Source organism: Petaurus breviceps, unplaced genomic scaffold (genome assembly GCF_028583685.1).
Source record: "Petaurus breviceps papuanus isolate PSGF00001 unplaced genomic scaffold, PetGlider_PUasm1.0 218, whole genome shotgun sequence".
NCBI lineage: Eukaryota > Metazoa > Chordata > Mammalia > Diprotodontia > Petauridae > Petaurus > Petaurus breviceps.
The window spans coordinates 11,002,939-11,018,506 of NW_027185872.1; the positions used below are offsets into that span (position 1 = coordinate 11,002,939).

At 50.2% G+C, this 15,568-nt stretch overlaps 1 protein-coding gene across 3 annotated transcripts in view; it reads left to right on the plus strand.

Annotated features, from left to right (window-relative positions):
- Positions 1-13,857, plus strand: part of SGCE (sarcoglycan epsilon) — a 54,790-nt gene extending 40,933 nt beyond the window's left edge. For 2 of the 3 annotated variants that reach the window (XM_069094489.1, XM_069094491.1), the window contains 5 exons: positions 2,261-2,472; positions 3,162-3,188; positions 3,902-4,090; positions 9,081-9,124; positions 13,572-13,857. In XM_069094489.1, coding sequence (XP_068950590.1) covers positions 2,261-2,472; positions 3,162-3,188; positions 3,902-4,090; positions 9,081-9,124; positions 13,572-13,588 — 489 coding nt within the window. In that variant the 3' untranslated portion in view covers positions 13,589-13,857. The remainder of the gene's footprint in view (positions 1-2,260; positions 2,473-3,161; positions 3,189-3,901; positions 4,091-9,080; positions 9,125-13,571) is intronic. The other variant, XM_069094490.1, reaches the window with a different exon arrangement.
- The last annotated feature ends 1,711 nt before the right edge of the window (positions 13,858-15,568 follow it).

Below are 15,568 nucleotides of genomic sequence, written 5' to 3' on the forward strand. Positions count from 1 at the left end.
TCTGCTTTCCTAGGCAGCAGCTTGGGGGTGCTGCCAGCTCCCCCCCCAGTGCCCATGACTCCCGCTGCTTTCCTAGATCTCATACATACTTACTTGTCTGCAGGCTGACCCTTCTAGTAGACTCTAAGCACCTTGAGGGCAGAGATTGCTTTATTTGTGCTGGGTACATAGTAGGTACCTAATAAGTGCCTGTGGGTTGGATGGAAACTTGTCTCTTGAGTCAGTTAACACATATTATGCACCTACTGTGTGCCAGGCACTGTGCTAAGTACTGGAAACACACAAAAAAAAGACAAAAGAGTGACCCTGCCCTCAAGGAACTCCCAGTCTAATGGGGGAGACAACAAGCCAACAATTCTATACAAGCAAGAACAAATCAGGATAAAGTGGGGAGAAGCAGCAAAGGGGGAGCAGGGACGACTTCCTAGAGGAGGGGGCTCGTGGCTGCCGCTGACCGTCCTCAGACAGGCACAGAGCCTTCCAGTGCCAGCTTCTGTCTGACAGTAATGGGCAGCCAGGCCAAGCAGGTTCTTCAGCGAATGCCTGAGCTGCCTTGGGAGGGGCTGTTCCTGTCGTGATGCTTCACAGGGAGGCCGCAGGGGGCCATAGGCAGGGCCTTGGCCACACAGGCGGGAAACTCCTGCCCGCGTGTCCTTCAATGCCCTTCGCCTCTCTGACAGCTTCCCTGCCCTCACCTGCAAATGATCTCGGTGACCTCCACAGTCTGCATAGCTCCAAGGTCATGGGCCTATACTGTTAACTCAGTGTCAGGTTCAGCATTCATGAACTGCCCACAGTTCACAGGGCACTGTGTCCGTGCTGGGAAGGCAAAGACACTCTGAGCCATCCCTGGCTTCAGGGAGTTTCCGTTCTGCTGGAGGGAAGAAGGCTGGAGAGCAGGAAACAGGCTCGTGTTCAGAGCAGAACTCGCAGTCATTCCACTCACAAAGATTTATTGAGTGTGCTGAGTGTGAAGTCCTAGAATACGGGACAAAGCAGGAACCAGGCCGCAGGCATCTGAATGGATCTTGGTAGCTTGGGCCTGGTTCCCAGTGGTGGCATTGCTGTCTTGGGGACATCAGTGCTTGCCTCTCTCTGAGGGGGCTCACTTTATGTTGGGGTGCTCAGTCAGTCCATCTGGCATCATCTGCTGTGGGTTCTCTCCCCTTTGCTGTGACCCCCTATTCAGACAGGTGATGAATGTGGGGCATTCCTCACTGTTTGCATCTTGTCAGGCCTGATGCAAAAGCCCTCAAACTCAATTACCCCAATTCTTTCTGAGTCAAAATTCTCCAACTAGGGTGCCTAGAGAGGCGGTCATGCAGGGCATGGTGCTGGATCTGGGTTCATATTCTGCCTCAGATATTCCGGGCAAGGAGGGTCCCCTCTCTGAACTTCAGTTGCCCCATTTGTCAAGTTTATCCACAAATGCTGTGGCCCCAGGCACTCCAGGCTATGAGCACATCAGCTGAGGGGAGACATTTCTTGGGAGAATAGAGCCATGGTTTCTTGGTTCTCACAACTGAAAAGGGACTGTCTTTAGTTGTTAGATCCCAGGGAAGCCTGTGTTGTGTGTGCAGCAGCCCCACCCCTCACGATTCAGGTACAAATCCTCTTGTTTGGAAATTTCTCTTCCTGGTCACTGTCTTTTGGACAGTCCATGGCTCTTGTCAGTGCCTGGCTCTAGGTGTGTTATGGCTCAAGAGCAAGGAGTGGGGTGGAGGGTCCTTTGTGTTCAAGGTGAGAACCTCAGTCAGGCTTTCTACCTGGGCTCTGAGCTGCAGTGGGGAGGGGGGCTATGCTGGGACTCAGGATGCCCAAGGTGTGGACTCTGACTAGCTCAGGGACCCCAAGAGAGCACCCATCAGCCCCTCTCTAGCCCTTCTAGTCGCAGGTCAAGGATCCCATGGCCCTGAGTGTGTGTGTTGGGGCATCAGTGGGGACTTCTCTGTTCATCATCCTTGAACTGAGAGTTCAGGGTCTTGCTACAAGTGAAATTGGGCTCTTTTCATGGGATTCCTGGTTGCCTTGCTTGCTGTTTCTGGATAATTGGAAGCTGGTGATGACCAGGTGGCCCAGCGCATGGAGCCCTGGACTTAGAATCAAAAACTTAACTAGCCATGTGACTCTGGGCAAGTCACTTCCCCTCTGGGCCTCCATTTTCCTGTCTGTGAAATGGGGTTGCTCTCGGCTCCAGTGATCCCCCAGAGGTCCTAGGGGCTAATCTGCGTGTCGCCATTTTCTCTCTCTCTCATATCAGGTTGACAAAACCAAACAAGTGTCCACCTATCCGGAGGTGGTGTGCGGAGAGGGAATCCTGCCTGACGGTGGGGAGTACCGACCTCCTCCCGACTCCCTGAAGAGCAGAGACTACTACTCTGACTTCCTCATCACGCTGGCTGTGCCCTCGGCGGTAGCGCTGGTTCTCTTTCTGGTCCTCGCCTACATCATGTGCTGCCGCCGTGAAGGCGTGTGAGTACCTCCGCGCTCTCTACTACGGAATGAATGGTCGCGCCTCCTCAGCTCACAACACACCAGCTCACACTCAAGAGGGCTTCCGTAGTCTGTAAAGTCTCCACAGCCCTTTAAGACCTTCCTCAATGGATGTAGGAGGCCTAACTGCATCATGCCAAGTCTGTAGGAGTAAGGCAGCCTCCCAGTGCCAGCTAGGTCCCAAGAACGTTCCAACTCTAACTTTGGTTTAGACTGAAGGCTGGTAACCCACTCGGGAGACACCCACAAGTGCAGCCACTCTGCCCCCGAGCGGATGCCTCAGCTTGACCAGAAGTTATAGTTGGAACGGGCTCCGAATTCTCGGTCGTCGGATCGATAGCCCAGCGTCAGTCCTCGGCCATCCGGCTCTCCAGCCCGGAGGCCCGAGGAGCAAGGAAGGGAGCCAGCAAGCAGCACCTCCCCCTCCCTCCATCCATCCTCCATGGCAGCCGCTTCATCCCATCACCCACTTTCTTGGTTTCAGCCCGAAGCTTTTGTCTCCTCATGTGTGTCTCTCCTTGGCCCCGGCTCTCTCTGTCCGTGCTCCTCCAGGGCCTGGTCGCACTTTGTGGCGTCTCCACCTCATGCTTCACCACCATTAGCACATAGTTCTGATGTTCCGAATATCAATGCTATGATTTAATTCATACATTTTGTTTTGTTTCTAGGGAAAAGAGAAACATGTACACCCCAGAGTAAGTGTCTTCTTTCCTGCTGTTTTCGTTCCCATTGACTTTCCATCTCTCCGTAGCCCTTCACGCTTCATTCCATGTGTGTCAGGCGCTTGTTCCATTTATCTGGTCCCATGGTTTATTTCCAAAATGCGAGAGCTGCTTTTTAAACAGACAGACCTTGGAAGGGCAGGAAATCCACATTAAAAAGGCAATGGAAATGAACATGAAGCTAATTAAACTTCAGACAGACACATGTCACTTCCCAGTGCACACTTTTATAAAGAGTAAAGAGAGCACAAGATACCGATGCAACGAGTTCCCCCAAATCTTCAGCCAGAGCCTTCCCACAAAAGGACATTCTGCACATCCTTAAGGTGCCCCCTCAGGAAGGAAGGATCTGGGTGAAAATGGGAGAGAGTGTGAAGATTCCAACCAGACGGTAGGGCGTGTGCTCCTGGTGAGGAGATTTCTAACAAGGTGCTCCGCACAGCTTAGTTTAATGAAATAGTCCTTGATTTCAAGATTAGTCAAATAATTATTTTAAATTCCTTGCAACCATGTGAAATTATGTGCTAAATAAAGTTTCCTCTTTCAGAGGTAGAGTCTAGCAAGCCTGAGGTGCAATAATCTGTGTTTTTATTTTGAGAGAACTTTTTTCCCCATAATTTTTCAGACGTTCCTGTCTGGAGGAGCTAATGACTCTTAATGACCCTTGTTTATTTCTTCTGACCTAGCATCCAACTGGTCCATCACAGCGCTATTCAGAAATCCACGAAGGAGCTGCGGGACATGTCCAAGAACAGAGAAATCGCGTGGCCTCTCTCCACACTGCCCGTGTTCCACCCAGTCACTGGGGAGATTGTCCCGCCGTTGCACGCAGACAACTATGACAACACCAGCATGCCACTGATGCAGGCCCAACCGTAAGTGCTGCCATGATGGCTCAGCTGGAACGCCCAGGGCCTTTCTCAAGACCCACTTGGGCTGCTGGGGAAAGCCCAAGTTTTGGCAAGGTCTTTGGAATGTGGGTAGGTGCCCACAGGACCCCAGTGTGGTGCAAGGCTCTTCCGAGAAGAGAATGCCTTGTTACAGGGTGTGGAGATGTTCAAGATTGGGTACTCGGCATTGCTGGGAAGCTGGTGCAAGATTGACCACATCTGCCAATTCAGGCTGTGGAACTGAGCTGTAGGAATGCCAAAGAGACCGGGTGGCCATGGACTGTGGAGGTCATCCTTTGAGTCTCTGCTTGTATCTCAGTTACTTTTCTCTTTAGCTTACATTTAAGGGATATTTTGTGCCATGCTTGTGTGGCAGCCTCCATAGGAGAGTTTGCTCAGAGATGCTTCTTCTCCTCCTGGGCCCCCGATTTCTACCCAGCCCTGCTGATGCAGCCTACATCGGCCTTGACCAGCCCCTGAATGGAAGGCGGCCATGCACGTTTGCTCATCTCAGTTCTCTCTCCTTTGCTGTTTCTTTCTTCTCTCATCTGCCCATTTCCCAGAGAAGCAGGCATCCATCTTAACCCAAACATGGATTGGGGAGGGAGCAGCATTCTGACTGTCCCAGCCTTCCCAGAGCTAGCAGGGCATAGTTACATTATCAGGTTTGGGCATTAGCTGTTCTTGCGGGGGCTGACCTTGCTCTCTGTTCTAACTCCTGGACCATTGTATTTCAGTCTATTTATGATACCAGCCAGGCAGCTTAATGTTTCCATATTTGTTGAACACATTTTTCAGGTTTTAAAAAATCTCTGCAAACTGATTTTAGCTTTTAAACTCACTGGGACTGAAAAATGTCTCATTTAATTGGAATTTTGGCATCAGGCCTGATGGTGTAGCTGGGGTTAGGTAGGTTTCTTCATTCACAGTGGGTATTCCTGAAGGGAGGGGCTGCCCTCACTTTTCTATTATTTTCCCATTGAAACAATGTTGCAAATGGCAATTTTGTTCTTGATCAAGGACTTGGCATCAAATGAACTTGAGCGAGGCTGTGCTGTAAAGCAAAGATACATTTAGGAGCCACTGGAGTCTGGAAACAACAGCGTGCCGTTCAAGGCTCAGGATTCTTTGAGCTGGGAAGGATTTGGGGGTAGTTCAGTTTGCTCATTTTTATGTTGGCAAACAGAGTCTATTACTTGCCCAGGTCATAAAACTGGCCAGCGGCAGAGCAGGCTCTGGTGCTCACGTCTATGGCTTCTCTCCTCAGCCCCACACTGTCCATCCTTCCCACCAAAGTGTGACTGAGCGGTTTCCTCCAGACCCCAGGAGGCGGAGCCATAGTGATCTTTCCGCTAAGCTTTCAGGCAGGGTGGCACAGCCAGCCCAGTGTAGAAGCTCTGGGAAGCAAAGGTCCCTGGGCCCTGAGCCTGAATGAGGTTTGCACTTGGGACAGGGGCTCTGCTCTCTGAGAACAGAGCTAAGCTACGGGCTTAACCCCCTTCACTCCTCAGAACCTGAGGCTGGCAAAGTGTGTGCTTGGGGCTGGATTAGGCCTCGCGTATGGGAGGGGGGGGGAAGTAAGCTTGGATGTTTAAAAGAAAAAATACATGGGATGGATGCCAAGGTATGAGAGAGTGCCCATCCAGGGGGTAAAAAGCACAGGATTCGGTGCTTGGGAGATGGAGGACCTGCCCATGGTCACATCCCAAGCCCTGACATGACAGCCTTTATTTAATATTAATCTTGCTCGCTGTCTCAGACTTTAAACATCCCATCAAGCAGGTTGGATCCTCCGTTGATTCACTCTCCCAGTGAACAAGGCACAGCTGTCCCCTCCCTGAGTCACAGCCTGGTCTGTCTTCTGATAAATGGCAGACCCTGCACATTCGGGGAGAGGGGCTGGGAGACACAAGTTTTCTTACTTAGCTTCTTTTTCTTGGCTCAACCCCTTTTTCCTCCCAAACATGCACCCCCAGGAGTCTTCAATGAGCGCAGAAAATCCCCAAAGGGTCACCTGGTATAGAAAAGGGAATGAAGGGGTCCCTCATTGGCCTTGATAATGATGGGCTTGGGCTAAGGTGGGTCCTGCCAAAGAGACCAGGGAACGAGCAGGCAAAGGTCCAGAGAACTGAGGACAGTATCTAGGAGGAGCTTTCAGGGAAGTTACCCTCAAATGACTGACTGGCTCAGGGACAATCCCATGACGTGGTATGCCATGCTGCACTAATTCTGGCGAGCACATGCTGGCTGGTGCCAAGAGTGGGAAGCAGTGTTGGACATGCTGAATGAGGGGGAAGCTGCCTACAATGACAAGGTTTTGTGGATGTTTAGCAGCTGAATCTACCAACCATCAGCCTCCTGTGAAGTGTCACAAATAACACAGGCTTGTATTTTGTGTCTGAAAAAGCATTTTTGCCCACTCTTTCGCCATTGAACAACAGGTGGATGAGGAAGCTGAAACATTTTGTATTTCATGTCTACTTGATGAGTACTCTTTTTACTGTACTTGGTAGACACTGTTTTGGGCAGCCATTAGAGCTGAATTTATAACAGGATTCTTTTAAATCATTTTTGTGTCATAGACTTGTGAATCTGGTGAAGTCTATAGACCCCTTTTCAGAGTCATACTCTTAAATGCATAAACTAAAATTCGTTGAATTACAAAGGAAAACCAACCGTATTGAAATAAAAATGCCATTTTTGGCTCCCCAAGTTCATAGACCTCCCTGAAGTTGATCCTCAATTTATGGTGCCTCTTCTTTGGGATAGTGGCTGATTTGGATGAGTTAGGGCTTTTGTCTGTGGGCAGCAGTGCAGTGAGGGAGCCAGTAAAAAGGAAGAATTCAGACATCTTTAGGCTCTTTGGCTCCAGGCTCATTGGCAGGGAGTTTGTTTGGGTCATGAGAAAAGAAACGGACAACTTCTGAAACTTGCTTTTGTGTTTCCATAGACCCAAGTTTTCCAGTTTGCTTTTGAGTCAGTTCAGTTTGTGACTTTGCAGTGAGGGAGTGGTGCACACATGATTCTGTCATCTTGCCAAGATGGTGTCTCCACACAAGGAGACCAGAGAGCAGAGAATCGCAGTGATTGGGACATGCTCGGTCATCCTGAGGGGTTTTATTGTTCTGTCATTTCATTTGTGTCTGACTCTTCATGACCTTTTTTGAGGTTTTTCAGCAAAGATACTGGAGTGGTTTGCCATTTCCTTCTCCGGCTCATTTGATGAATGAGGAAACAGGCAAACAGGGTGAAGTGACTTGTCCAGGGTGCCACAGCTGGGAGGTGTCTGAGGCCAAATGTGAACTCAGGAATAGGAAGGAGTCTGGTGCTCTGTGCACTATGGCGCTCCCCTACCTGCCCAGCCAGGGCTTAAGAGGAACCTTTTTCCACTGGCTGTATTGTCAACATCTTTAAACGTGTCTGGGTCGGCTCTAGCCTTGTCTTTGCCCAATTCCCTTCTTGGGGACTTTCGTGACTACCAGCAACACCACAGGAAGAGAGGTCAGATTGTGCAGTCACACCAGATGTGATGTGATGCCAGCCCAGTGGCAGCTGAGTTACAGACTCATCTGGCAGTAGTGTGACCTTTGAACCTAGACTGGGTGGGACCAACCCCATGTAAGAGCTGAGCTGAACTGAACTGCGCTGGGCCTGGTCTCCTCTTCCTCCATCCCTCCCCGCTAGCACATGAACCCCTGAGCATGTCTGAGGGCTTTAGGAGAGAGGGCCAGAGTCAGCTCCATAAGCAGAATCAGAAGGGACCACTTCGAGAGCTGTCAGTGCGAGGCACCATGGAGAAGGCGCTTTCAGTTAAAATTGCCAGTCATTCTCACACGTTGTTGATGCCAGGTGGCTGGGAGCCTCTCTTTCAGAATGATAGGATTCCATGAGTATCATTTAGCTCTGGTCTTCTGACTCGATGTGTGATTTTGGTTTTCTTTCTTCACTATCAAGTGCATCCAAACGGGCTAAGCAAACTTCATCCCTAAACGGCCCTCCTGTATTCTGAGCGAATGCGGACATCTTGCCTCCCTTGAGTGCCCGCCTCCAGCCCTCTTCCACACCTTCACAGCCTCTTTCTGCAGCCTCACCTGTCCCTTCCTGCGTTGCCCTCCTCCCTGTCCAAGTGGACCCTCTGATCTTCTTCATTCTGGCTTTTCTCGTCACTCTCTCCCCTGGTGCCCACAGACACACGTGTAGGCCTCCCCATCATGGGTGAGAGTCCATAGCCATTCAAATGCCATCACTCATGAGCCCCCGCTGATGTGTTTCTGTTCCATCCAACCCAAACTCCTTGGTCCAAAGCAAAAGAAATGTGATGAAATGATACAGTAAACTGATGCACAGGAACTCTTGTCTCCACAGACCCATTTCATAGACTTTCTATCTTGCAGCCAAACTGGCCGACCTGCTGCTTCCTGTGTGTGGTTTGTCATCTCCCATGGCCATGCATTTGCATAGGCTGTGCCCCTCTCCTCCCTCACCTTTACCTCTCAGATCCCCTAGCTTAACTCCAGTCTAGCTGCTGTCCTTGGGAAGACTTATCTTCCTGAACCTGAAGGCTTTACCTGCTAGGACAATGGAGTTCTCTTCCCCCACCATTCTCCCTTCTCAGTTCCTTCTCTGGGTGCTGCCTTTCTTCATTGGAGTGTAAGCTCCTTGAGGGAAGGGACTGACTTTTCTTTTTTCTGGTATTTGTATCCCAGGGTTTAGCATAGCACCTGTAGACATAGTAAGTACTTAATAAATACTGGTGTCCTTCCTTCCATAGTTCAGGACTCAGTCTTGCAAACGGGGAAGTGGGTGTCAATAGGCCTTGGGCTCACTGGATGAAAGAACTCAATCCAGGGATCAGCTCTGCAATTAAAAGGTTGTGTTAGTGTCCTTTTAGTTTAGAGATAAAACGCAATTTAATTGGTCTGTAATTTGTCTATAGAAACCTGCAGTTTCACTCAAAATTTCTCATTGTTTCTAGGAACTTGCCCCATCAGACTCAGATTCCCCAGCAGCAGGCAGCCGGTGAGTACTTCCAGTGCCTACAGATGATGCCAGGTACCAGGGTGCGTCACGTCAGGGCCATTTGCTTTGCACCCAAAGTGTCCTTTACCCAGGGAGTAGACGGTGGGGAGTAGTCCCTCTTCACTTGGACAGGGGCCTAGGGGAGCACTCTGGGTGGAGCTGGTTCCTGGGTAGTAAATTCAGGGTGTGACCCTTTGTCCTCCAGGGTGACTACTAATTGAAAAGACAAACCATGGGGGAGGGGGCTCAGTCCTCCCTAGGTCCCCATCCCCACCCTACCTCATTGGGGGCAAGGAGCCTCCTCCCTGGGGAGGTCCAAGGCCCTTCAAGACAGAGAGTTGATCTGCACTGAGAGGGGCTTGCAAGGTGGGGCCTGCTGTCACCTGGGCAGTGGGAGAGTGACTGTGCCCTTTCCCTCCCAGTCATTTTTCGGTGGTGCTGCCCTACAGAACCTCCCTCGTTTCCTTAGTGAACTGGCAGCTTCTCCTTGTGTTTTTTTGGTGGTAGTAGTCACTGCCTCCTCTGAGGTCCCCTGTGGAAGTGACCCTCCCGTTCTCCTAGGACTGGCCCAATCAGTCTGTTCAGACTGTCTGCCAGATGAGGGGTTTCCAAGACCAGCCTCTAAGCCAGTCAGGGTCTCTGTCCCTCCTGGGTCTGCAACAGCTGGGCCTTGTTGTCAGTGGTCAGAGCCTTACTGCCTGGGGCTGCCCGGGGAGTTCAGAGCCCTGGACCCTGGCTGACCCAAGGGCAGTCCTGGCTGGGCCAGGACAGGAGGGCGATTAGAAAAGGAACTGACAGTTTCCGTGTTTGGTGTTTTTATTTAAAATGCATCTTCTCTGTTACTGCTTTCGGGGCTTTAAGGAGAATTTCGTATGACAACTTTTCAAAGATTTGAGGCAAGTATCATGAAACCATTGCTCAGATTTTAACCCAAGAGGGATGAGAAGGTTGTGGAGCCCAAGGCAGGGCTGGCCCTGGCAGGTAAATGTCAGTCCCGAAAGCTCCTCATCTCTCCACGGGAGCCAGACGCTGCAGGCGCGCGCCCCCCAGTGGCCACTTCCGCAAGAGTCTTTCTGCTGGGTAGAGGGAAGCTGAGGGGAAGGGGGGGTGTTCAGAAAGAGCTCTCAAGTGGCTCTCCCATGCTTCCCTGGTGCTCGCGTCAGGTGTAGACTGTGTGATTTTTTAAAGAAAAGCTGTCTGGGTCCAGGCCAATTCCCATGTCATCCCTGTCGGGGAGGGCAGGCAAGGGTTTATGTCCCATTTTACAGATATAAGCCTGCAGGCTTATAGCACCTGACCTGACTTCCTGAGGTTGAGCCTAGGTCCTCCTGATGGCAGTCCCGACCCCCTCGTCCTTTGTCACGGCCTCTCCATCTTCCACTGTGGTCTCCCGATTGGGTTAGATGCCCTGGACGCATCACAAGCAAAGGCCACACGGACTGGGTGGGTGTGGATGGGACAGGGCAGCTTTGCCCTGGGGGTGGGGGTCCCAGCCTGCATTGCCTCAGCCCCTTTGGGCTGCCAACCCTCAGAACCTGGCCCCACCCTACTCCTTCTGGGAGCCCCTGGGATTAACTAGCCTGTCAGTCAGGCCCTCAGTAAACTCGGCCTTGGGGTTTCTATGGGCCTCTCAGCATCTCCCAACCAGCCTCAATGAGGCACAAGCCTTGGGACCAGCGCATGCATCAATAAGTTCCATGCCCAGAAAATCAGGAAAGAGGGAACACTAATGGCAGCCAGAGGGAGGGCACAAGCGTTTCTCTGGCCCCTTCTGTGCCAGGCCCTGGGCCACACTCTTTACAAATGGTAATTAGTGGAGCCTCTCAGAGCAGCCCTTTGAGCTAGGTGCTGTTACTACCCATGTTTTACAGTTAAGGGAACTGAGGTCAAGATTCTGGGAGCCAGAGCGGGGAGAGAGGGGGCTTGGGTGATGACATGGAGACTGAAGATGCGTGGCCACCAGGCGGGGGTCCTGGAGAGTTCTCATCTCCTCTGAGACTGTGCCTGGCACAGAGATCCGCTTTCTCTGATCTGAATTTTTCTTTGGGGAACACTTAGGGTAGCGGTAGTGATTCCTGGACCACTTCCAACTCCATTCCAACCCCAAACTTAACTCGGACTTATCAACGGATCACCAGCTCAAGCTCTTCTGGGCAGACCAGACTCAGTTTTTTGTCTAGTTTTCCCCAAGTGCCTGCAGCCCTGCACAAGAATGGGTTGGCAGCAGTGACGCATGCCAGAAACCAACCACTTCATGGTAATAGGCCCATGCCTTCCGGGGCTCCAGTCTTCATGGGTGTGTGCAGGTGGTCAGTCCCTCCTCTCCCTAATGGAGCCCACCCTCCAGTGGTACTGATTGCAGCCCATCTGGCCCTGGGACAGGGGCTCCATCCAGTGGGCCTGCAGCTTACCTCTTGTGCTCATCAGGTACCCCCCCAGTCTGGCCTCATGACGTTTCTCAGACTCTCTCTGATTCCCTTTCTCTCCAAATTTCTTGGATGGTGATGCCTGGCTTCTTGCCGCTGCCCATTCTGTGCTGCCCCATTACCTGGTCTTCAAGGACTGTTTTCCATGAATTACAGCCACATGGTCACAGCGCCTCCCAAGAATAGCACAGACTTTTTTCTGAGAGAAATCTGGGTTCCCAAAGCAGCATCCTATGTCAGGGTGACCCACCCCTCCCCGTGTCAGCCTTGGGGGCAGGGGACATTCTTCACCCACTTCCTTCTTCCTGAGGGGATGGTAGGCAACACCCTTTTGAATGATCAGGGTTCCCATTTAGGAAACTGTGGCATGTCCTGGGACATCTTGCAGTCCACAGCAGTAGTGATGATGAGGAAGAGAATTTCTGTTTGTAAAGCACCTTACTCCATACCTGGGAGGCAGGTGCTATTATGATCATCCCTGTGGGACAGATGAGGAAACTGAGGCAAGCAACGGAGTAGTGACTAGCCCACAGGTGCCTCCCTGACTCCAGAGAATCCCAATGTTGTTGTCAGAAAAAAGCATCTGTCTCTCATCTGGACTCTGGTGCATAAGCCTGCATGCCAGTGGTCAGTGGTGGCCTTTGGCTAGCAAACGTCTCCATTTTATGCTTCACTTTAAGAATCATAACAGATTTGTTGGGCATTAAGAGAGGATGAAGGACTCTGACAAATTGCTGAGAGACAGCTTTTTGGAAGAGAGCCTTGAAGGTGACATTTTGTGCCGGAATTGGTGGTCTTTTATGGCCAACACAATGAGCCAAATGGTTTTGTGGTCTCTGCACCTTCTGGTGGATCGTGCCACTACGGCCATGGCAGCTAGAGACCACTGCCTCGTTTCATCCCTTCCTCAAGGCTGCCTTCCACAACTAGACTGTTCTCATCCAAATGTGTGGAGGTGCGCAAGTAGGTGTGTTGGTCACAGTAAGGTCCAGGACTTTTCCTAAGCCTTTGGTATTGCCCCTCGAGGTATCCTTGAGATTTGAGCCCTTAACATTGTGTTAAGGGCTCCCCTTAATTGTGACCCTAGTCAGTCAATCAGTAAGCATTTGTGAAGGGCCAACACCATGCTGGGCACAGGGGGTACGAGACCAAAAGGAAGCAATCCCCACTTAGGCTCCAGTGTGCTCCTGGGGAGATAATGAGTCATCTGAACAGATGTGTATCTAGGGGTGTGGACAGTTCTCTGTAGTAGGGAAAATAAGTCAGTGGGCTCGCTCCCCTCCAGGGCTCTCTCCATCCACCTTTTTTTTTTTTTCTGAGTGGCAGTTTCTGCTCTGTCCTGTAGCATGCCAGGAACTAGGGCAATTCCACTGGAATGGGTGGAGAACAGAGTACGCTGTAGACATCTCCATCTGCTTGGATGCCCTCACCTCGAGATGGCCGAAGGGGTCTCCAGCCAGACTGACTGTACGTTTGGCTGTCCACCACAGCCTCTCTTTGCCAAAGTGGTGCAAATGCCACCGTTCTTCTCCGTGAGGTCTTCCCAGTGAAGTGAGACTCGTCACAGGTGTGCAAGTCACAGGTGTGCAAGATGAGAAAGAGGAGTTCTGAGCTCTGACCATGGGGCTCAGAGGCTGCAGTCTGGGGGCACTGGTCGACCTGGGCTCGACTCCTGGCCCTTCCACTTAGCACCTAGGTGACCTTTTACAGGCTTCAGTTTCCTCAGTTGTAAAATAGGGGACTCGGAGGGGGTTGGACTGTCCAGTGACACAATGGTGAAAGGCAAACTTGTGAAACTGTGGAGGTGGGAGCTCTCGGGGGGGGGCGGGGAGGGTCGCCCTCTTATAATGTCTTTTTCCCTTTGAACCAAAATTAGAAAAATGAAAGGAATTCACCATGTTGTCCCCTTGGCTGTCCCCCTTCCTTGTGTCTCCCGAGTCTCCTGGGATGATGCTGTGCCCAGTTTCTGAAACTACCAATGTCATGATGTGACCTACAGTGGCGCCTTCTTTGTGTTCCAGGTAAATGGTATCCCTGAAGAGAGGAAACTGGCTGAAGCGATGGGTTTGTGATTAGAGCACGCGTGGTGGCTTCCCCTTATATTTCCTTGTGCAGCCAAAGGACGCATGAGCTTTGCTGGTGGATAGTGTGCATGCCTACCATGTCCTAAGAATAATGACCATTTAACTAATGGGACTGCATTTTTTTTGTACTTTGGACATTTTTGACAATTTGTACGACACTGATGACTTTATATTTGTTACATTTAAAGTGATCTTTAAAATAAACTTATTAATAAAGATGAAATGTCTGGAGACTTCTGTTCATTTCAGCTGTATATGATGAGATACAGAAGGCAGAAAAGACACCAAGAAATGTGGACACAAAGTTGGCGTCCAATGCCTCCACTTCTTGGCCTCTTTTCCTTCGAAGCCCCTTGATATCCAACTTCCCAAGTAAACCTGACTGAAATCGTTCTCTCTCGAGGCTCACCATTACTACTGAGACCTGGTGATTTCCATGATTCCAGTGGCCTCCAATTTAGTAACAACAATAGTAAACTTTTACATTGCACTTAACTGTGTTTCAGGTGCAGTGTTAAATGCTTTCCAAATATCATTTCCCTCCATTCTCACAACAGCTTGGGGAGGTAGCTACTATTATTATCCCCTTTTTATAGATGCAGAAACTGAGGCAAACAGGTTAGTCTGTGAATTCATCATGGCTGCTGAGTGAAGGAAAGGATGTTAGAAAGAATGGATGTAAAAGAGGTCTGAGAATAGGATTTGGATTTCAGAACCATGGTTTACATAAGAGCTTCTTAAACTATGGGGCATGACCCCATATGGGGTCACAAAAACTTTTGGCAATAGCAAAAGGTTTCTGAACTCGCAACAACCAAAAATAAAAAAAAATCAAATTTGTAATGAATCCAAGGTGTTTTTGGCAGGACTCACCCACGTTGCCTGGCACGACTTCACTGCAGCCTTGGTTCTGAACACAAAACAGGTGCTTTGCACTGTGTACGCCCTCAGACCAAAACACAGGAAACCCTGGTTTACACAGCAGGCGAGTAACACGAGAATTTGATCAAACCTCTGCCCCACTTTAGGGAGAAGACCCAGGGACCCTCCTGCTAACCCTAGATGGACCAAGCCACATAAACCCCTGGGAAGAGGCCCGTGCTGGAGGTCCCTGGTCCTACAGGTCCTGCCCAGAGAGATAAGACATTAACTAAAGAAAAGGACAAGGAAGATGAATCACAAATGAGAACTGCTCAAGACGACCATGACATGACCTGCAGGTGGACTGGATTTAAGTGAGGTAGGGCTGAGCAAAGGCACCAGCCTCACTGTCTCCTCCAGAGCCATCTGGGTCCAGGGCCAAGATATGGATCAGGACAACTGGAGATGGCCCAGAATGCAGTGGGAGACCTTGGGCTTTTCAAGCTAAGGTCTTTCCCAGGTCTCAGGCAGGCTTTAGTAAGTTCCTTATGATTTACTGTTTTCCTGTTTACCTTCTCATGCTTCACTTGCTTCTTGTATTTGAAAGCCAAATTTTCTGTTCAGCTCTGGTTTTTCATCAAGAATACTTGAAAATCCTCTATTTCATTGAATATCCACATTTTCCCCTGTAGCTTTATACTCAGGTTTGCTGGGTAGGTGATTCTTGGGTTTAGTCCCAGCTCCTTTGCCCTCCAGAATATCATACTCCAAGCCCTCCAAGCCCTTCAATCCCTTAATGTAGAAGCTGCTAGGTCTTGTGTTATCCTGATTGTGTTTCCACAATACTCAAATTGTTTCTTCCTGACGGCTTGCAATATTTTCTCCTTGACCTGGGGACTCTGGAATTTGGCTATAATATTCCTAAGAGTTTTCTTTTGGGGATATTTTTCAAGAGGTGATTTCTTTGTGAATTCTTTCAATTTCTATTTTGCCCTCTGGTTCTAGAATATCAGGGCAATTTTGCTTGACAATTTCTTGAAAGATGGTGTCTAGGCTCTCTCTCTCCTCTCTCT